Source organism: Heloderma suspectum, chromosome 2 (genome assembly GCF_057233095.1).
Source record: "Heloderma suspectum isolate Gila_16-S chromosome 2, 16-S_ref, whole genome shotgun sequence".
Classification (NCBI taxonomy): Eukaryota; Metazoa; Chordata; class Lepidosauria; order Squamata; family Helodermatidae; genus Heloderma; species Heloderma suspectum.
Window position 1 is genome coordinate 28,674,237 of NC_139459.1, and position 21,084 is coordinate 28,695,320.

At 42.7% G+C, this 21,084-nt stretch overlaps 1 protein-coding gene across 1 annotated transcript in view; it reads left to right on the top strand.

Annotated features, from left to right (window-relative positions):
* EGFLAM (EGF like, fibronectin type III and laminin G domains) overlaps positions 1 to 21,084 on the top strand; it is a 183,632-nt gene that overhangs the window by 106,107 nt on the left and 56,441 nt on the right. Inside the window, exons 10-13 of the mRNA XM_084833097.1 lie at positions 1,360 to 1,460; positions 3,170 to 3,270; positions 7,052 to 7,196; positions 10,810 to 10,999. Of these exons, the coding sequence (XP_084689223.1) occupies positions 1,360 to 1,460; positions 3,170 to 3,270; positions 7,052 to 7,196; positions 10,810 to 10,999 (537 nt within the window). The remainder of the gene's footprint in view (positions 1 to 1,359; positions 1,461 to 3,169; positions 3,271 to 7,051; positions 7,197 to 10,809; positions 11,000 to 21,084) is intronic.

The window sequence follows — 21,084 nt, forward strand, 5'->3', positions numbered from 1 at the left end:
GTTCAAGACAGCACCAGCTTGCCATTTTAAATCACAAGCTGGGGTAGTTACCTGTGAGCAGAGCAGAAGTATGAGTAAGCACCGCAGCCGGCCTATTTTGAGCAGCAAACAAGGAGGGAAAATGTGTCCTACAATGCCTCTCCAGTAGGGATGCACAAGAACTTTGTTTCAGTTCACATATCACTTGAAAATGCTCCATTCAAAACCACATACGCATGTTCTCTGAAAATGTTTACATATTCCCAAACTCGGGTTTGCGTTGGATACGTGTTCAAAAAATATGCACTTATAAACATTCACCCATTAAGAAATCCACAATTTTAAAAATGCACACTTTAAAGAATCCAGACATTTTTTAAAAAACCACATTTTCATGATTTAGTCAATGGTGGCAAAGGGTTCAATTTTTAAAAAGCACACATTCTGAAATACAAAATTTTTAAAATGCACAATTTAAAATGTGCCTTTTAAAATGTACTCTTTAAAAATACATACTTTTAAAAATGCACACTTTTAAACATTCACATTTTCATGCTGTGCACACTTCAAAAATGCACACATTAAGAAATGCACACTTTTTAAAAGGCACAGTTTTAGAAATGCAGTTTTTAAAAATGCACATTTTTAGATATGCACATTTTCAAAAATGCACAATTCAAAGTGTGCATTTAAAAATGTGCACACTGAAAATGCACACATTAAGAAATGCACACTTTTGAAATGCATATTTAAAATGCACATTTTTTAGAAATGCACATTTTTTTAAAAAAAGTACCCAATTTAAAATGTTCATTTTAAATATGTGCACACTTTTTTTAAAAATTGCATTTTCATGCTGTAGTCAATGGGGCGAAAGTGCGCACCTTTGAAAAATGGACACTTTCCCCATTTTAAATGCACACTGTCTCCATTCAAATGAATGAACTACCGGGTTGCAAATGAAAATGAACCGGGCTTTGAAGTGAAAGTGAGTCAAACCATACTTTGAAATGAAGTACGGAGAATTTTGGGGTGCTAAAGTATCCCTGGTTCTCCCATCCCTAGACTTGTTGTTTTTGTGAGTTACTCATTTCCCTACAACAAAACCCAGAAGTGGCTTAATTAGAAAGACCAGTAGGATGTGGAACAGACTGAACCAGTTGTTCCTAGGATATGTCTAAGGGGTGGGGAACCTGGTGTGGGCTCTTTGACCTTAGGTAGAAGAGAATCAGCTGTGACAATTTGAAGGGAAGACAGAGACAGGATGTTAATTGCTCTGATAAATAAATAGGAACTGTCCTCTAATGCTAAAAGTAAAACTCTTGATTTTATTTGGAGCATAACAACAACTAGCAATATGCTGTTATTGTTGACTTTCAGATGTTAATATTCAGTATCCTCAATTCTTTGGCTACTCATACATCACCTTTGAACCGCTGAAAAATTCCTACCAGACATTCCAAATTACTGTTGAATTTAGGGTAAGTGCACACAGCCTTGAACCAATGAAGCCCGTTTAAATGTGTATAACTTTTTGACTAATGGACTAACATTTTCCCCTACAAGAGAAACTTTAAAACAAAAAGGAAATATAAATTGTCGTGGAAAGTTAGCAGCGCTATGTCAGAATGTGCTTTCACAAGTCATTGTGAAGTGTGATGGAGGAACTGCTTCGTGGAGAAGCAGGTAGAATTTGATGCTGGGAGCCATTAGAGTTTCCCTGAACTGTCAGCAGAGAATATGACTTGGCTTCTGGTATTATCGCCCCAATTCACACATGACTGAAATGGAACAATTCAGAACATGACTGGAATGGGAAAGTGGCCATAAATGGATGTTCCCCACAGTTTTTACACCTTTTGTATATGGCTTCATCTTGTTAATGTGGTTCCACATAGAGAGAACGCCATTTACCATGTCCTGGAAATATATTAGTTTGGGAAAGTTTTCCTAGACATGGATAGAATTTGTTGTGAAATCTTGGTGGAATCACTATTGAGAGGCATTGCTGACTCTTGCAGATTGCCTCTGTTTTTCTATATTTGCAGCTATGTGCTCAGAAAAGGAGTTCACGCTAAGCTAGGTGAACCCTTTGGCATATTTCTTTTGTTTGCTACAAGGACTGATAGTCTATTACATGCCCTCTCAGGGCGACAGGGAAGGAAGCCTAGACAATGTTCAACTCTACACACAGCTGGGATGCAGTGGATCTGCAAAACAGGTGTGGGATAGTGAACAGAATGTTTGATTTAGACTGGAGGGATTTGGATTCAGATTCCCCACTCATCCATTATGCCCACTATGTGACCTGGGCACAGTAAGTTGTGAAGATAAAACAGGATAACATCATGTACTTCATCCTGAGCTCCTTTAGATGGGTGTGTGTGTGTGTGTGTGTGTGTATGTGTGTGATTTTTTAAAATAAAATAAAAATGAGGGAATCCTAACTAATCCTGTGGTATAATGTATGAAAGTACAGCTATTTAATTTGCTTTTAATTTGCTTTTATTTATATTTTTAATTGTAACCTTCCATGAGATTGATTTTTATCAGAGAAAGGCAAGATATCGCTAATAAAGTAAATAAATCAGACATCACAAACAGTGAAAATATAGAAGTCGAGTTACAAAAGCTGTACAAGGTACTATAATGGCACAAATTCTTCATATACAAGCCCTCCTGTGGAACAGCTTTTTCAGGGACAGTAACCCCCACTTTGAGCACTGGAAGTGTGGAGCACAATTGATCACATAGATGTGCCTTTAGCTGCTGTTACATTGTATCAGAGCCTTCAGTTTCATTCGTTTTAGTTTTGCCTAAAAGTCAGTATTTTTTTAAGATAGATACATTTAAAAATCCCTGTTTATTTGAAGCCACTTCTGTATTATTTTTGTGAGCATAAAATGAACAGAAGGGGATCTATCTTTATTTGCATCTTGACTCACTCAAGACAAAGTGCATATATTTGGAATATATATATATATATATATATATATATGCATATTTTGAGAAATGCGCACAAAGATACTATGGGTTTTCATGTGGACTTTTTTTTTTTTTAAATCGCAAATCAGTGCAACAAACTTAATATTGAAGAAATTAGCAACTGAAAGGAGGTGGGCGTGACAGATTCATCCATCCATAGGAGTGAGTGTGTTACTTACCTTGTTCTTGCTTTTGCATCCACCAGGTTGAAGCAGAGGATGGTTTGCTTCTTTACTGTGGAGAGAATGAGCACGGGCGTGGTGACTTCATGTCAGTGGCAATCATCAGACGAAACGTTCAGTTCAGGTAAGCACTGTAGAAGAATGGCTGCAGGGTTCTTGAGTCTTCCCAACCTATCTGTTATTAAAAACAAAAACATAATATTGTATCCAATCAAGGGTATGTGACTGGGAAACCATATCATATAATGTACCTAGCAATGTTTGAAAATCTGCTCTGAAAGAGCACCCAAATTACAGGGATTTATTATTGTTGTAGTTATAAATGTTGGGTTGGATCCAAAATCCTTGTTCGGCCAGCAGAGGGCTATTGCTTGCAGAACAGGACTTCTGTGTCCTATCCGCCACCCCCGTGCGCTCTCCAAATATCTTCTGGTGGGTTCCCTAACTCTCTGGAGCAGATTTGGAGGATGCACATGGGTGGGGGTGGGGCTGCATGGGGGAGAAGAGGACACAGAGGTCCTGTTCTGCAAGCGGTATCCTGCTGGCAGAAAAGGGATTCTGGACCCAAGGCCTTGTAAACCAATACTTGATTGTCATGCTTATGTTCATTGCCACTGTTTTCCCTTTTTTGCTTGGAGTTTGTTTGGAACACTATTGGAGTGCATGTTGGGACTCATGAACATTAGTGAGCTGCTATACAGGAGCAGGCAATATGTGGGGGGAGAGAAGGCATTGTACCAAGAGAAGAAATTCTTTTGGTGGCTACTAGAATATCCACTGCGATCTCTACTGAGGTTAGAGCAGGGGTGGCAAACCTCAAGCCCAGGCCCCAAATCTGGTCCTCCTTGAGGCCAATTCTGGCCCTCTGGGGTTCCCCAGATGTCCACGCCCCCTTCCCCTGGCCCACCCCTTTCCCCCAAACCACTGGTCGTTTGCTGGTTCCCCAGCTTTTGTCCAGTTTTTCCCCATTCTGATTTTTGAAAGGCTGAAATGCCTCTCCTAAGCCTTAGTTACTGGCAGTAAGAACTTTAAACTACAATATGCTTGCATGTTGTATTTTTGGCCCTGCCCCTTGTGCCATTCATTCATTCCTTATGTTTCTATACCACCCCATAGCCGAAGCTCTCTGGGTGGTTCACAAAACCTTTGGCCCTGTTCAACACTGGAACATGGTCCTCAAGAGCTTCTCTGAAATTAAATTTGGTCCTTTGGCTGGCAGAGGGTTAGAGGGTACATCTGTATGACAGACACAAACTAGTTTAATGGTCATGGCTTTCCATTAGCCCCCAGAACCTGCTGTACACAATTAGTAGCCTCAAGTAATGTATCTGCTGCTGGATTGTACCATTCTGGTCTGTTGTGGGGGAACTGATACTTGAATGATCCATCATGTAAAAAAAAGCAAACCCTGCCCATATACACAAGGCTAGTTTGTCAGAGGGAAGGTTCTAGTTTCTGTGGTGTGTTGCTTTGGATTTGTTTTTATTGTGATATTGTTTTATGGTTTTCTTTTATTGTGACGTAGTTTGGTTGTTATGCCTCTTGTGTACTGCCTTGATGTCTTAGGATAAAGGGCAGGTTAAAAATATTTTAAATAAATAACATTTAATTAAATTGCTTTTGAATTGATAAAGAGTTTATTTACCTGAGGGAGTATTCAAATACTCAATTCCCCCACAACCATCTGAAGGGGTACAGTTCAGAAACAGATATTTATATGGAGCTACTGATTACAAATATTGCCTCTCTAGAAGAGATATCTCTGTACCCTTGAGAAATTATCATTTCCCTGAGGAGAAGCGATGACAATTTACCCAATGTATATTTGCTGTGTTGATATGCCTCCCCCCCCCCGCCCCCGAAAGTTAGTTTTTTACATTCCAGAAACTGTTGACATGGGGAGTTTCAAAACAAGTGACTCCACATCATCACCAATATGTTTTCTGACATGGTATAGTTCCCTAAGAGGACTGTGCCACACCGTTAACACTGGAATCAGCTCTACTACATGTCTACAGAGGGATATTGATGTCTGTTTCATAGGCATTGCAGTGAGGAGGAAGAAGTAATTAAGTGACATTTCTTCCAGTGGAAGGAATATTATACTCCCTGTGGGCCAATCTCCACATGCAGTTTCACCTGATGTAACTTTCCCTGATGGGATTTTTCCCAGTGAAAAGCAGCCATTGGGGCTGCATTTAGGAGTGGAGGAAGGGTGGGTGAAGAGGGGTTGTTTGCTTCTTTTCCTGCTGGCTTGTTTTCCGCTCAAAATCCCTGCCCCCAGTCCCCACCCAAGAAAACCTTGAGGAAAAGGGGCAGCTTGATGGGGATTTTTATGAAAAGAAACATGGACAGCAGAGAAACATGTTACACATTATTTCCCCACCCATCCTTCCTGTGCTAGTGATTCCATCCTCCAGCAGATGCTTTCCATTGGAAAGAAAAGTCAGGGGAAGTCCACATGACATGTATTGCCAAAGTCATTGCACCTTCATTGTAGTGACAAGAAGCCTAAGAAAGCAGCTTTTGAGATGATAAATTGCCCAGGTCACTCACCTGGCTGCCCAAGCCATTCACCTGGCTGCTCCTGATGGGTAAGCATTTTCTAGAGGTGGCGGCCAGGCAGAGAAGCTTTTGTAAACTGGGAGAGAGAGCTGCCTCCCACCACCACCTCTCAGGCTGTAAGAGTGCCACAAATTATTTCAGTTGGCAAGGTGAGGTGGGATGGGCGGGCTAGAGAGCAATCCTATGGCAGGAGATGGCCGCCTCTGAACTCGGAGGCGACTGCCTATCCACTGCAGACCGGGAGGAGCGGTGAGAAGCACATCTCTCCCATGCTCTGGCCACCCTGCAGTGGTGGCTAGACAGCTGATTTTGGCTGTCTAGCTGTGGGACTTCAGAGTGTGGGGCGGGGAGGCCCACCTAGGAAGTGTCGTACCGGCACTCCTGACCTCCCCAGCCTGCCCCTAGGAATGCCCCTTCCCTCCACCCCCACTCCACGCTGCTTTTACAAGCACGGAGCACGGGGCCGATCAGAACTGCCTATGAGGCAGCCGGGGAAGTGTGGAAGGCAGTTCTCCGGGAACCAACCAATCCTATGGCCAGGATTGTGCCCCTAGTAAACATTTCTAATAACTTAATTGGATCTATTTGCAAGGCTGGTGTTGCCTGCTTGAGCATATAGAGCTAGAATCTTTTCAGGAGGACATCTCTGTGAATAATGTCTACTGCAAAGCTGGGGGCACAGGCCGTGATCTCTTACAAGTCCAAGCAACGGAGGTGAAGCAAGAGGAGAAAAAATAGCATATTTCACACTTGTGCATCTTCATGTTGGCTGCTGCTGAGACTACTCACCAGCGGCTTGAATTTCATATATAGAGTCCCGGTAGTATTAATACAGACCTACTTCTCACCAGGAAGTCAGGAGAATTCTCAAGATAAATTATTGTGATAGCAGCTAGTCAGATTCTAATATTGTGCATCTCCAAGTAACTTCTGGAAGTTGGTGTATAATATCAGCCTGTAGCCAGAGGATGCAAAAAGCTTCAAGTCCTCTCTTTTGGAAAAGGAAAGAGATTAAAGAAGACTCTTTTCTTTTTGTCCACGCTAAAAGATAGATGTAGGGGCTCAGTGAATGGCCTGGGAATGCCAGACACTGCAGCACTCTGAAAGCTAAACAAGTGTGGACCTGGCTAGTGAACTGAATGGAAGGCCACAGTATATTGTGAATAGCTAAATACACATTTTAACAAGAAGGTAAATGTGGGCCAGGTGTCTGGGCCTCATACACTGCTTCGAATATAAAAAGAAGAAGAACATGGACTGGGGGGAGGGGACAGAGACTAGGATGAATTAAGTCTGGTCACTTCATAAGAGATTGTCACATTCTCTTGTGTTGGTCTCAGGTTCAATTGCGGTACTGGAATTGCAGTAATTACAAGTGAGAACAAAGTTAAACTGGGCAATTGGCATATTGTGACTGTGTTCAGAGATGGACTAGAAGGATGGCTTAGGCTGGATAACAACCCTCCCGTTTCTGGTAAATCTCAGGTGAGTGACTCTGGTTAAGAAACAACAAAGCGTCTTGTGGCTAGGGATGTATGAGATATTCATTTCAGTTCATTTTGATCAGGATTTACCTAGCTCAAACTTCTGGACCAAATCCATGCATTTCTGACCTTGCAGTGTGATTTGTGGACCCCCCCCCCCAAAAAAATGTGTTCAACAGCATAGACAAAGAAGAATGTGTCCGTTTCAAAGATAGGCAGAATTGCTGCATACCTTTGGAAAAATACACATGAAAATACACACTAATATTCATGCAAAAAGAAAAAAAAGGTTGCAATCTGAGATGGGCATGAGACAGAACAAGCTTCAAGTTGGAATTTGGAGAACTTCAGTAACCTTGAGTTTTGCTTGTCCACATATCCCTGCTTGTGGCACCTTAAAGACTAACAAATTTTTCTAGCATAAGCTTTCGTGGACATCACCTACTTCATCAGATGCATGGAGTGATAGTTTCAGGTTTTATATACAGTGCATATTGGGGAGGAGAGGAGGGAGAGAACTATAAACAGTAAAGTTTGGAATTACAATGCAGTGGTGGTATGTGTGTGTGTGTGTATGAGAGAGAGAGAGCATTTTAAGCAGTGAGCTGAGAAATTAAATGAAGAAAGTACTGACAGTGGCAATCACAATATTAATAGCAGTCATTCACAATACAATTGCTGCTGATAACACAAACATCCTGGCACTAAATAAGCCAATTAACACATGTGGTATCATAAAAATCCTGTATCTTGATTTAGACTTCTGGCTATAGAATTATTATAGTTGTTGTTGTTGTTGCTGCTGCTGCTGTTATTAATTTGATCTACAAAAAAGGCACTCAGGGTGGCTTACACAATTAAAATGGATTAAAGCAAAACATTAAAATACAATTAAAAACATTACAGGGAGATTTTTTTTAAAAAAAATAATAATTAAAAACAGCTCTTAACCCAACAGACTCACTTGCAGGCTCAAGACTTCCTTCGATAAGCAGTCTTTGCCTGCCAGCAGAAGGAATTGAATCTGCTGATGAATTCTAACTCACCAGTCTCTGAATGAGATTGTGTCACTGTCAGTACCTTCTGCATTTAAATTTCCTCTGACCTCACTGTTTACAATTCTCTCCTCTCTATCCACCATATGTATTGTATATAAATCTGAAATTCTCTACAACACTATGTGCATCTGATGAAGCGGGCTATAGTCCACAAAAGTTTATGCCAGAATAAATATGTTAGTCTTTAAAGTGCCAGAAGACTCTTAGTTGCTTTTGCTGCAATATATGGACTTCACTGCCCCCCATTTGGCCCCCCAGACCCCCATTCGCAGACCATGTGGCACTCATAGACCCTTCCGCGAGTGCTGCATGGTCCGTGAGCATCCACCTGTAATGTTGCATAGATTGCCCTTTACCTCATACCTGTACTAACATTCCCTTCCCAGAAATGCCAGAGCCACCATTGTTGTGCAAAATGGCGGCATGGGGAAGGAGCGGGTGGGTCCACCGTGCTTGTTGGTCTCTTGCCAAGCCATTAAGGGGCTCAAACGGTGCAGCAAGCTGGTGCGGGTGATGGCTCAGTGAGTCCAGTCATCCCTACTGCAATAGACTAATGTAGCTACCCTCTGGAAATCCTGCTTAAGAAAGGAGGTACAGGTATGAACGTATTTTGTTCTGGAGTATGCTGGAATCACAACGAGGGACAGCCAATGTCTGTATTCTCAGAGGACCACTATTTATTCTGAGGACAGAACAATCTAAACTGCCCATGTCTTATAATGTCCCTGGGGTCATTTGTAGGATCCCCAGCCCCCTCCTTGCCTGGCATACCAAATGTCACTAGGTAAACCTAATTAGATGGAAGTTGTTGCTTTAGCTTTACCACTGGGATTTAATCCACCCTAAAATATCCCAAAATCGATAGCTGCCACTTCCTACTAAGTTGAAGAGTAATGCAACACTTAAGTACTATGAAGGTAAGGGAAAACATTTCTGGGATACTGTGTTACCGCTCTGCCAACTTCCACTCTCTAATCAGCCCCCCCCCCCCGAGGGCTAACACAGCCTGTTGCAGTAATGTGTCTCAGAGAATAAAAGCATTAATCTAGGGATGGGATAAGATTAGTTAGAATCTCTGCCTGTACTTCCCATTCCAAGATCAAAACAAACCAGCTTGCTTAACCAAAACCAATTTGTGAACAAAATCAAAGAACATAGAATTGCAATCCAGCACACAAATAAAAATGTTGGTTCTAGCTTCTAATTAGGGATGGACGGACTAATTTCTGCCTGCTGAGTGCAGGCACTCACCAAGTCACCGCTGCCACCCACCCCCGCAAGCTGGGCTGCATGAGCCCTGGAGGACTCGGCGAGCAGTCTGGGAGCGTCCCGCAGGTCGCTCTCCTTGATGCAAGCCTCCATTTTCATGCAAGATGGTGGCTCGCATCAAGAAGTGGGAGGCTGTGGGGATGTCCTCGCCACCGCCGTTGTAGCAGGGGTGGGGGGAGGAGGAGATGAGGGGTTCTCCCTTCTTATCCTCTTGCTGCTGCTAGCGCAGCAGCGCCAGCAACAGGGACAGGCTGGTTGTTTTACATAAGTCTCTTACACTAACATAAAATGACCAGCCTGACCCCAACACTGCTGCCACTGTAGCAGGGGTGGGAGGAGAAGAGGAGGGAGGCTGCATTCTCCCCCTCACATGGCAGTAGCAACAGGTGGTTCACTGAGGGACCGGGCGCCCGTGCACTTGCCTGAGTCAGCATGCGCTGAGTCGGGCAAGTGCTGCAGTCCACAGACTGGCATCTGGGGGGCTGAGGTGGCAATTTCTCACCAGGCTTTGAGCCCTAACCGTACGCCTGCGCCATCCCTCTTTCTAATATTTGCCCTAGCTGATATAATAGGCAGCGGAATTGTACCGTAAATGGCTACAGAGAATCCACAGCAAAAGGTAATAATTGAGCCAGAGATAAAAAGCCCTTCTCCATTTGTAACTTTCTGTAATCCTCACAGAGAACAGTAGTTATTGAGCAGATTAGTAAAGTAATCAATCAATCAATCAATCTGCCCCCTTGGCAGAAGTTGCAGTGTGGCACCCAGAGAGCCTAGCTTCTTCTAACTCCAGCTGAAGTCACTTAATGAAAGAATTCCTTTTGGTTTGGAAGAGGAAGAATCCATGGCAGAGGAACCAACGCTTCCTATGTTGGCAGCAGGAATGGTGGTGACTTTTTACCCTTAAAAAATATATTGCTGATGTATCTTTTTTTTTTTTTAATTAAGCCCTCCCATTGGTTCCAAGGTTGGCATAGTTTTTCCCTATGCCTGGGGCATGTCCAGGGTATGAGGGAGGCTTTGCATCCAGCAGTTCCAAAGCCCCCCACAGAATGCCCCCTTTTTAACTTTTTGCACAGAGCCGTGACAGCGGAGCTTTCTGCCACTGATCAAAGAAAGAAAGAAAGACAGGATGAGGGACTGTTGAATGGGAAACTGCCTAGGAACCCTATGTATACCACAGAGCTCCATGGAGGAAAAGCAGGATATAAATATAATAAATAAATAAGCGTAATGTAATTAGCCAGATTTCCTACCAATATTTTGTCCCCCTCCCCTCCCTTATAGGGTCAATACAGCAAAATTACATTCCGGACTCCCTTCTATCTTGGAGGTGCTCCTACTGCCTACTGGCTTGTGAGGTCTGCAGGTATCAATCGTGGTTTTCAAGGCTGTGTTCAGTCTCTCATTGTCAATGGAAAGATCATCGACATGCGGCCATGGCCTCTGGGGAAAGCTCTTAGTGGGGCAGATGTAGGTAAGTGGAATATGATTCTCATTAATGTATAAGAGAGAAAGAATGGGTTGCCTTCTCCCATCTAGAAAATCCAATCAGCCTGTCTAGTAATGGTACAGGGTTGACTGATTTGTCTTAGCGGTATATTTTGTTTGCTTTCAATGGATCTACTTCAAGTATGACTAAGTCTGGATGTAACCCATAACCTTAAGAATGAGTATAATTATAACCAAGCAAGAGCCTTGAGAAAAACTGGACGTTTCTTAGAAATGAGACCTGCTGTTGCAGATGCTAATATATTTGATCCACAACTGAGATAGCAAAGTATGCACAGAGATTTTGTCTTCTATTTCCAAAATGTAACTGCTGGAAGTTAGCAACATTTCTCTACCTTAGGAGGAGACCATAATAATTTATTCAACAAATGTTGAAGTTCTTCAGTTGAGGAAGGGTGGTGCTTAGATGCCTTTCTACTTTCTCTAACTATATGAGATCTCAAGGTTTGTAAAAAGGATCCTTACCAAAACCAGAATTCCTATGATGGAATTTCTCCAACTTCATGTTTTCTCCATCAGTGGATTTATATCAGTTAAGTGCATAGATAGCCTGGGTGATTTTAGAGCAATTTATCCTAAGCATGTTTGAAATTACCTTTCAGGAGATAGAACTGAAGGGAAAAAAACCTTCCAAGATTGTCGTTTTAGAACTGTAACCCCCAAAATGAAAAATAACAGAGGCAACAGCTAATGAAATTAATTTATTTAAGTAAAGTTCAAAATTAAAACAATTCACTTTTTGTAATGGACAAGGACCTGATGTATTAGTTGTTGTTGTTGTTGTTCAGTCGTTCAGTCGTGTCCGACTCTTCGTGACCCCATGGACCATAGCACGCCAGGCCTTCCTGTCCTGCGCTCTCTCCCGGAGCGTGCTCAAGTTCATATTCATTGCATCCGTGATGCTATCTAGCCATCTCATCCTCTGCCGTCCCCTTCTCCTTTTGCCTTCAGTCATCAGGGTCTTTTCCAGGGAGTTTTCTCATCGCATTAGGTGGCCAAAATATTGGAGCTTCAGCTTCATTATCTGTCCTTCCAATGAGCACTCAGGGTTGATTTCCTTTAGGATGGACTGATTTGACCTCCTTGCAGTCCAGGGGACTCGTAAGAGTCTTCTCCAGCACCACAGTTCGAAAGCATCAATTCTTCGGTGCTCAGCCTTCCTTATAGTCCAGGTCTCACAGCCATACATTACTACTGGGAAAACCATAGCTTTGATTAGACGGACCTTTGTCGGCAAGGTGATGTCTCTGCTTCTTACTATGCTGTCTAGGTTGGCCATAGCTTTCCTCCCAAGGAGCAAGCGTCTTTTAATTTCATGGCTACAGTCACCGTCTGCGGTGATCTTGGAGCCCAAGAAAGTAAAATCTGTCACTGCTTCCATTTCTTCCCCTTCTATATGCCAGGAAGTGATGGGGCCAGATGCCATGATCTTCGTTTTTTTAATGTTGAGTTTCAAACCAGCTTTTGCACTCTCCTCTTTCACCCTCAACAAGAGGCTCTTGAGATCCTCTTCGCTTTCTGCCATTAGGGTGGTATCGTCTGCATATCGGAGGTTGTTGATAATTCTCCCAGCAATCTTAATTCCGACCTCTGATTCATCCAACCCGGCATTTCTCATGATGTACTCTGCATATAAGTTAAATAAGCAGGGTGACAATATGCAGCCTTGTCGTACTCCTTTCCCAATTTTGAACCAATCGGTTGTTCCATGTCTGGTTCTTACTGTTGCTTCTTGATCCTCGTACAGGTTTCTCAGGAGACAGGTAAGGTGGTCTGGTACTCCCATCACTTTCAGAATTTGCCACAGTTTGTTGTGATCCACACAATCAAAGGCTTTAGCGTAGTCAATGAAGCAGAAATAGACGTTTTTCTGGAATTCTCTTGCTTTCTCCATGATGCAGCGAATGTTGGCGATTTGATCTCTAGTTCCTCTGCCTCTTCGAAACCCAGCTTGTACTTCCGGTAGTTCTCGGTTCGCATACTGCTGAAGCCTAGCTTGTAGGATTTTGAGCATCACCTTGCTGGCATGTGAAATGAGCGCAATTGTGCGGTAGTTTGAACACTCTTTGGCGTTGCCCTTCTTTGGAATTGGAATGTAAACTGACCTTTTCCAGTCTTGTGGCCACTGTTGAGTGTTCCAGATTTGTTGGCATATTGAATGCAGCACTTTAACAGCATCATCTTTTAGGATTTTAAATAGCTCGGCTGGAATACTGTCATCTCCGCTAGCTTTGTTGTTACTAATGCTTCCTAAGGCCCACTTGACTTCACTCTCGAGGATGTCCGGCTCAAGTTCAGTGACCGCACTATTATGGCTATCAGGGACATTCAGATCTTTCCTGTATAGTTCTTCTGTGTATTCTTGCCACCTCTTCTTAATCTCATCTGCTTCTGTTAGGTCCCTGCCTTCTTTGTCCTTGATCATGCCCGTCTTTGTACAAAACGTTCCCTTGAGATCTCCAATTTTCTTGAAGAGATCTCTAGTCTTTCCCATTCTGTTGTTTTCCTCAATTTCTTTGCATTGTTCATTTAAGAAGGCCTTCTTGTCTCTCCTTGCTATTCTCTGGAACTCTGCATTCAGTTGGGTATATCTTCCCCTTTCTCCCTTGCTTTTCGCTTCCCTTCTTTCGTGAGCTACTTGTAAAGCCTCATCAGACAGCCACTTTGCTTTCTTGCATTTCTTTTTCTTTGGGATGGATTTCGTTGCTGCTTCCTGAACAATGTTATGGACCTCTGTCCATAGTTCCTCAGGCACTCTGTCCATCAGGTCTAATCCCTGAAATCTATTCCTCACCTCCACTGTATATTCATCAGGGATATGATTTAGGTCATACCTGAACGGTTTAGTGGTTTTCCCGACGTTCTTCAATTTAAGCCGAAATTTTGCAAGAAGCAGCTCATGATCTGAGCCACAGTCAGCTCCAGGTCTTGTTTTTACTGACTGTATAGAGCTTCTCCATCTTTGGCTGCAAAGGACATAATCAATCTGATTTCGATATTGACCATCTGGTGATGTCCATGTGCAGAGTCGCCTCTTGTGCTGTTGGAAAAGAGTGTTTGCTATGATCAGCATGTTCTCTTGGCAAAACTCTATTAGCTTTTGTCCTGCTTCATTTTGTACACCAAGGCCATGCCTGCCTGTTATCCCGGTGATTTCTTGACTTCCTACTTTAGCATTCCAATCCCCTATAATGAAGAGGACATCTTTTTTTGGTGTTAGTTCTAGAAGGTGTTGTAGGTCTTCATAGAACCGATCAACCTCAGCTTCTTCGGCCTCAGTGGTTGGGGCATAGACTTGAATTACTGTGATGTTGAATGGTTTGCCTTGGATTCGTACTGAGATCATTCTATCATTTTTAAGATTGTACCCCAGTACTGCTTTTCCCACCCTTTTGTTGACTATGAGTGCTACTCCATTTCTTCTAAGGGATTCTTGCCCACAATAGTAGATATGATGGTCACCTGAATTAAATTCGCCCATGCCTGTCCATTTGAGTTCGCTGATTCCCAAGATGTCGATGTTCAATCTTGCCATCTCATGTTTGACCACCTCCAGCTTACCTTGATTCATTGATCTGACATTCCAGGTTCCTAAACAATATTGTTCTTTACAGCATCGGATTTTCTTTTCACCGCCAGACACATCCACAGCTGAGTGTCCTTTCGGCTTTGGCCCAGCCGCTTCACTCTTTCTGGCGCTACTTGGAAATACCCTCTGCTCTTCCCCAGTAGCATATTGGACACCTTCCGACCTGAGGGGCTCATCTTCCGGCGTCATCTCTTTTAGCCTTGTGATACGTTCCATGGGGTTTTCTTGGCAAGAATACTGGAGTGGGTTGCCATTTCCTTCTCCAGTGGACCACATTTTGTCAGAACTCTCTGCCATGACCTGTCCGTCTTGGGTGGCCCTGCACGGCATAGCTTATGGCTTCACTGAGTTACGCAAGCCCCTTCGCCACAACAAGGCAGTGATCCATGAAGGGGGATGTATTAGTTAAACTAATGTAAATAACTAAACTAAAAAACCCTGTTAACATTACATAATATACACATGAAAATCGCTGGTTAAGGTAATTCCCTGCCAATTAACAAATAGATCTGCAGGTCCACAAAATTCAGTGATGACCAAACTCCCTGAATGGCTGATGGATCACAAGTCACTGGACCTGTTTCCACAAAATCTAGTCACCTGGGTTTTCATTTCCTTGAGGAAAGCTTGCATTGGTCTCCCTAAGTTTATAAAAAGCTTTGCTACTAGTGCCTCCAATCCTGGAGGAAGTCTATAACCATCCTGACTAGTAGCCACTGATAGGCTTCGTCTCCATGAATTTTTCTAGACCCCTATTTAAGCCATCTAAATTGGTAGCCATCACCATAACATGTGGTAGCGAATTCCGTAATTTAACAATGTGTTCTGTTAAGAAGATACTGGCTCCCCAAAGTGTTTGATACCATTACCAGCACTGGGAAACAACAGGTCAAGGACTTGGGGCCAAACTAAATGTTCCTCTAATCACGCATAGTGTAGCTATGTGTGATAGCTTTGTTTACTTTTATGTAAGCATGTGTGGCCATGATTTGGACTGGGACCATGGTGCTCTGGGAGGGCACCTATTTTCATCCCAAAATCCCCCCCCCCCGCACAGGGGGTGGGTTTATTTTTTTTTAAAGCTTCTATTGACTCTAATGGGGTCAGGTTTTTTTACACACATGGGGCGTATGTGGAATTTTCTTATGAAAATGGCTGAGTGGGAAGGTTTAATGGCCCCCTCTTGGAGTACCATGGTCCTGATCCAAATCAGGGCCGTGCAGGCTTACACAAAATTAAGTAAAGCTATCATGTGATTTTTTTGTGCACTCTGCTCATTGTTTGTATACCGATCTTAGTGTGTGCAACACAACACCATGCTAGTAGAAGAGGATAAATATGCTAAATGTTTCATGCTAATGGAAAGTATATAAATTGCTGCAAAACTCAGAGCAGAATTTTTTGTGTATGTTTTTTGCAGCCCCCTCCCCCAAATTTGTTTCCGTCTGTGAACAGACAATGGAATGAGCAGTGCCTGACAATCCACAAAACACACAGAGAATAGATTACACACAATTCAGACATTCCTATGCATAGTTACACAATGTGTGATTAGAGGAATGTTTAGTTTGGCCCTTAGGTTGACTGCTAAGATTCACATTGATTTGGCTCCTGATGGAGATGTGAGATGTGCTGACTAGCCTACCTATCAGGCATTCATTGAATTTGGTCTTCATTGAGTTTTGTGGACTTCCAGATCTCTTTTGAATTGCCTCAGTAAAGATTTTTTTTTTAAAAAAAAATACCCATTTAGAATACACACCATAGGGAATAGAAGTGAGCCCCCTGTCTCAAATGCTAAAGTGCCTCCACCATATTTGTAACATCATTCCACCGCATATAAACCTGGACTTCATGTAAACCTGGAAACCTGTAGGATTCACGATTAGAAAAGGGGTCTATTGGCACAGAGGATAGAGAAGATTGGGTGTAGGGGCCACCTCCAGAAAGACCCTCTGAAGTCACTGCCTTACTGTTCACACCCATGGGCAGGGGGACCCCCATAAGCCCGTGATTTAAAGCCTGAAGATGTAGCCTTGTCCCATTCCTCTGACTCCAAGGATACATCGTCAGAACTCTTGGCAGTGCAGGAAGACATACCTCCACTAACACCCACATTCACTGATATCAAGAGGCTCCCTAGTTCTTGCAGAGCTAGTGCCTGAGGAACAGAGCATGGAACCTTTAATCTCCAACAGAGTGGGTGGACTTGAAACATCAAACTGACAGCAGGACTACTTAAGCTCTTAGTTGGTTCCAGACCAAGCTTGCTTCTCTTGGGTGCATTGTATCCCACCTGACTTGACCCACACTCCACCGTAAGCTCTCTTGAGAACTAGCCTGGAGTCCTGCTGAATTTCACCAGCACCCTTTGTGGGCCCCAGCCTAGAACAGAATAGAGACCCTGATATGAGTCCTTGGTTAGCCATAAGGTTTGCTGCATGGCACTTGTCAAGTCAAGTCTTTCAGCCTAGCCTGTCTCACAAAACCTGCCTTGAGCCATAGGGTTAGGGTGGGAAAGAAGTATAAATGAACAAAAGCTTCATATCATAAACTGATCAAAAGCCTTGTCCAAGTGACTGCACTATATTAGTGGCTAGAAGCCGATCTAAAGCCTGATTTCAAGTCTAGCGTTTCTTAGATAAAGACTCATCCTTTTTTGTCTTCTCTATTTTCACAGCCGTATCAAAAGAGGGCAGTGACCGGTGTCAGACATATTAACAATTGCTGCACTGCCCTATGGATAAAAAGACCAGAGATCTATGAGATATAACAAAACTAATAGAGTAGCCTAGAAAGCAGGCACTGAAGAAAATAAGGCCTTGAGAAGCACAAAGATCAATTTCACGATAGAGTGAGAATCTATGGAATACATATAGACCTTGAAACTTATCAAAAGTTCTCTCTGATCTGTATTGGTTCTTGGATCTCAGTGGGAGAAATTCCCAATCCCACTGTCACTTCAGCAGCCCCATCCATGTATTAATTTCATTTATAGGCTGCATTTGAGTGTTACCCCATCTGAGGCAGCTCACAGCATATTAAAATGTAAAATAAAAAATCATAATATAGAATGCAACACTTTAAAGGGGAAGGCCTTTTTTGGTTTGCTTTTGGCCATACATGACCTGAAGCTGAATGATAAAAAGGAAATTATAAATCAGACCTCCCCAACCTGGTGCCCTCAAGATGTGTTGGACTGCAACTCCCATCATTCCCAGCCAGCATGGCCATTGAGAACTCCCTTAATTCCCAGTACAACACATCTGGAGGACTCCAGGTTAAAGGAAGGGTGCCATTTTCATGACGCCATTTTCAGCAAAGATGGAGCTCCATGTTTTAACCTGCACATTAGCTTGTTTTTGAGACACATGTATACATGATGGATTTAAAAGAGAAGGAGCCACAGCTCAGTGGTCAGAACACATGTTTGCATGCAAAAGGCCCCATGATGTGTCCCCAGCATCTCCAGCTAAAACGTTCTCAAGTAGCAGGGCTGGGATGAACCCTCTGTGAGTGAGACTGTGGAAATATGCTGATGCCAGTCAGAGTAGACCCCGCTGGGCTAGATGCCAAAGGGCTGACATCTGAAGGGAGCTTCGTATGGCAGTGCATATCTGGCCCTCACAGTCCAGACATGTTCACAAATATAGGTAGCATTTGTCCCTCAACTTGTCTCTGTTCATCTTCACTACAGATTAGGGATGAGCAGCAGAAGGCCCTAGGGCTAAATCTGGATCCCTGGGGAGTATCAGCTCCCCCCCCCCATGCACACAGACACCAGGTGCCAGCCCAGATGGTGTGTTCAGAGGGAGTGAGGGCTGTTCCCATGGGTCTTGCTGGAATTCCACATCAGAGCTGGGGCTACCCCACTAACCTCTTTCCATTTCTCAAAGTAGCCCTGCCATGGATCTAGTTTTAGTTATTTATTTACAACGTGTGTGTGTGTGTGTGTGTGTGTGTGTGTGTGTGTGAATGAATGAATGAATGGGGGCATATATATGTATGAGTGTGTGTGCATATGTGTGTGTGGGGGGGGGTGTATGCTTTTTAACTTTCTGACCAAAAGTGTAGATCAATGAAATTAGTGCAGAACCAAGAACCCAGAAGCTTGCTATGTGGAGGCGCACACCTTTGGAAAGAGGATAAGAAATTATGTAAAGCTATGAGGTCAGCTGTAAATACTCTGCTTAATATCGGTGTATTCTAGCATTCAGGACATGCCTTTGTGGCATGAAGTGAAGGAGACAGGAATTCACAAGCCATGAAAACCATCACTTGTCTGAGTCCAGAGGCAGGGAATAGTTTTTAAAGGACTTGTACATGGTATGATAGAGGTGTCATTGCCTGTCCTTGGTGTACATGAACATTTCTTTTGAGCCACTGTCTTCTCTGGTGAAACAGGTTTTGCAGGTTTTTGAAACTGGTTCTTTAAAACCTATTTATATCACACTGTTATGCAGAGGCAAATCCAGGTTTGTCACTGAATGTACTCTCTCAACAGGGAGCTACAATGGATCATGAATCCCTGACAAGTGCCCACACGTGATACACATTCTTTTGCATTTTTAGGGGCACACGTATCTTTGGTATATGTGTAAAGGTGCAACTATCCTCTGGATAAACACACCACAAGCAACTATGCCTGTTCTATATCCATCCCACCTCCAACACTCTGAAGAAAAAATATTGTCAGTCTCCAGCCTAATGTAATATAGTAAGAACAGGGACAAATCAGGATTTGAGAACCCATATTTTCAAGTTCACATTTCTACCTTTCTCAGATTTGGAAGCACTTTCCTCTTCCCAGGAGAACCAGGTTGTCTTTAAGAATTCAAAGACAGACTTTCAGTTCATATTTTTGCAGCCTTCATTAAATTCAAAAGGAGACTATGTACAGCCTGTGTTTTATATTGTCCAAGAAGTCTTGAATGCCCCAGTTTCAAGATTAAAATGCTCATTTTGATTGAGTGAACAGATGGGAAAAGAAGAGGTGATCAGTTGATGGCATATGTCTCAAAATGTCTTTGATTGGATTAATGGTTTTTTATTCCTAAAGCTTGAGAACTCAATTTAATCCCCTTGATGTTTCCTTTTCAGCATGTTTTCAAGGCTGTCTTTCACTCTGTAGGATTTGTTGCTAGTGGCATTTATATCAACTTCACTCATCAGTCTTTAGTTGTGTTATGAGCTGGAATTTATTAGTGAATAGGTTGACACCTTTTGGCTGCAATCCTATTTATGCTTACTGGGAGTAAGCCCCATTGAATTCGGTGGGACTTATTTCTGAATAGACATCCATCCAGTTGTGCTGTGAGCCATTCAAATTTGCCTCAGTTGGGTGGATGGGACTGCCGGGGGAGACAAGTGATATGGGGATCCAAAGAGTTATCACTGCAAGCAGGGTTTTAATAGAGCATTAGTCAGTGTTCTGGAGCTGTCCCATTCCTTTGGGAACCACCCAAGAGAGACATTGCAAATACAGTGTTTGCCCTTCCCATCTCTTGGGAGGGAGACAGTGTAAAATCCTGCTTTCTATCCTGATAGAAACTCTTGCTTTGCAGCATAGACCCTGTCTCCTAAGAGGGAAACATGAGGTGTGAGAGACTCTTATGATGGTGCAGCTTTAAAGTTACTACCAAGTCCCAGGGGTGACAAATCCTAGTCCAGCTCTAATATAATTATGGAATTTTCTCAGGGGGAAATTTTCCTCAGCTGCAAATAGAATTGCTCCTCCAAGGAATTTGAACCAGTTTCAGGTTTGAGATTGATTTCAGAGATCAATTATGGGAGCGTATGAGCTTTATTGTTGCTGTCACATACGTGTACTGCCATAAGGGAATCAGGAAGACTCAGACCCAGTTCATATATTGCCTGGGCTGGTGCTTAATTCCTGTGGTGGAGATGTGAGCTCCCCTCTCTTCTTTCCACCGTGGAAATAATGGCAAATCTGAAGTCTAAACTACTCACAAACTAGGGATGGAGAGATCAGTCTATTTCTGGTCTTTTGTCAGCTTTGCATGTGTTCATTCATAGGTCTGGTCTGTACCCTTTCTGCATAATGTGATTTTTATTTTTTTTTAATCCACACAAATATTTGTATTTAAATACATATTTTTGAAGGCATCTTCTCACAAAATACACATTCCTAAATGGATTTTCTCTCAAAATATGCATTTATAAATACATTTTGTCCTAAAATGCACATTGCATATGCATTTTGCTTTGTTTTTTGAGCCGAGAACTGTATTGCAAAATTTGGAGAAGTGCAAAATCTGAAAAATAACTGTGTTCTGATCTGCACATTAGTATGGGTGGTGTGGATCAGGTCAAATCATATCAGAATCACAAAGAATGAATTCCTCAAGCATTCCTGTACATGCCATGGGAGACATATTAGATCTCCTGTAGTCTTTTATTTTCTCTAAAAGTAGTCATGTCCAGCCATTGGTTTAGGTGCT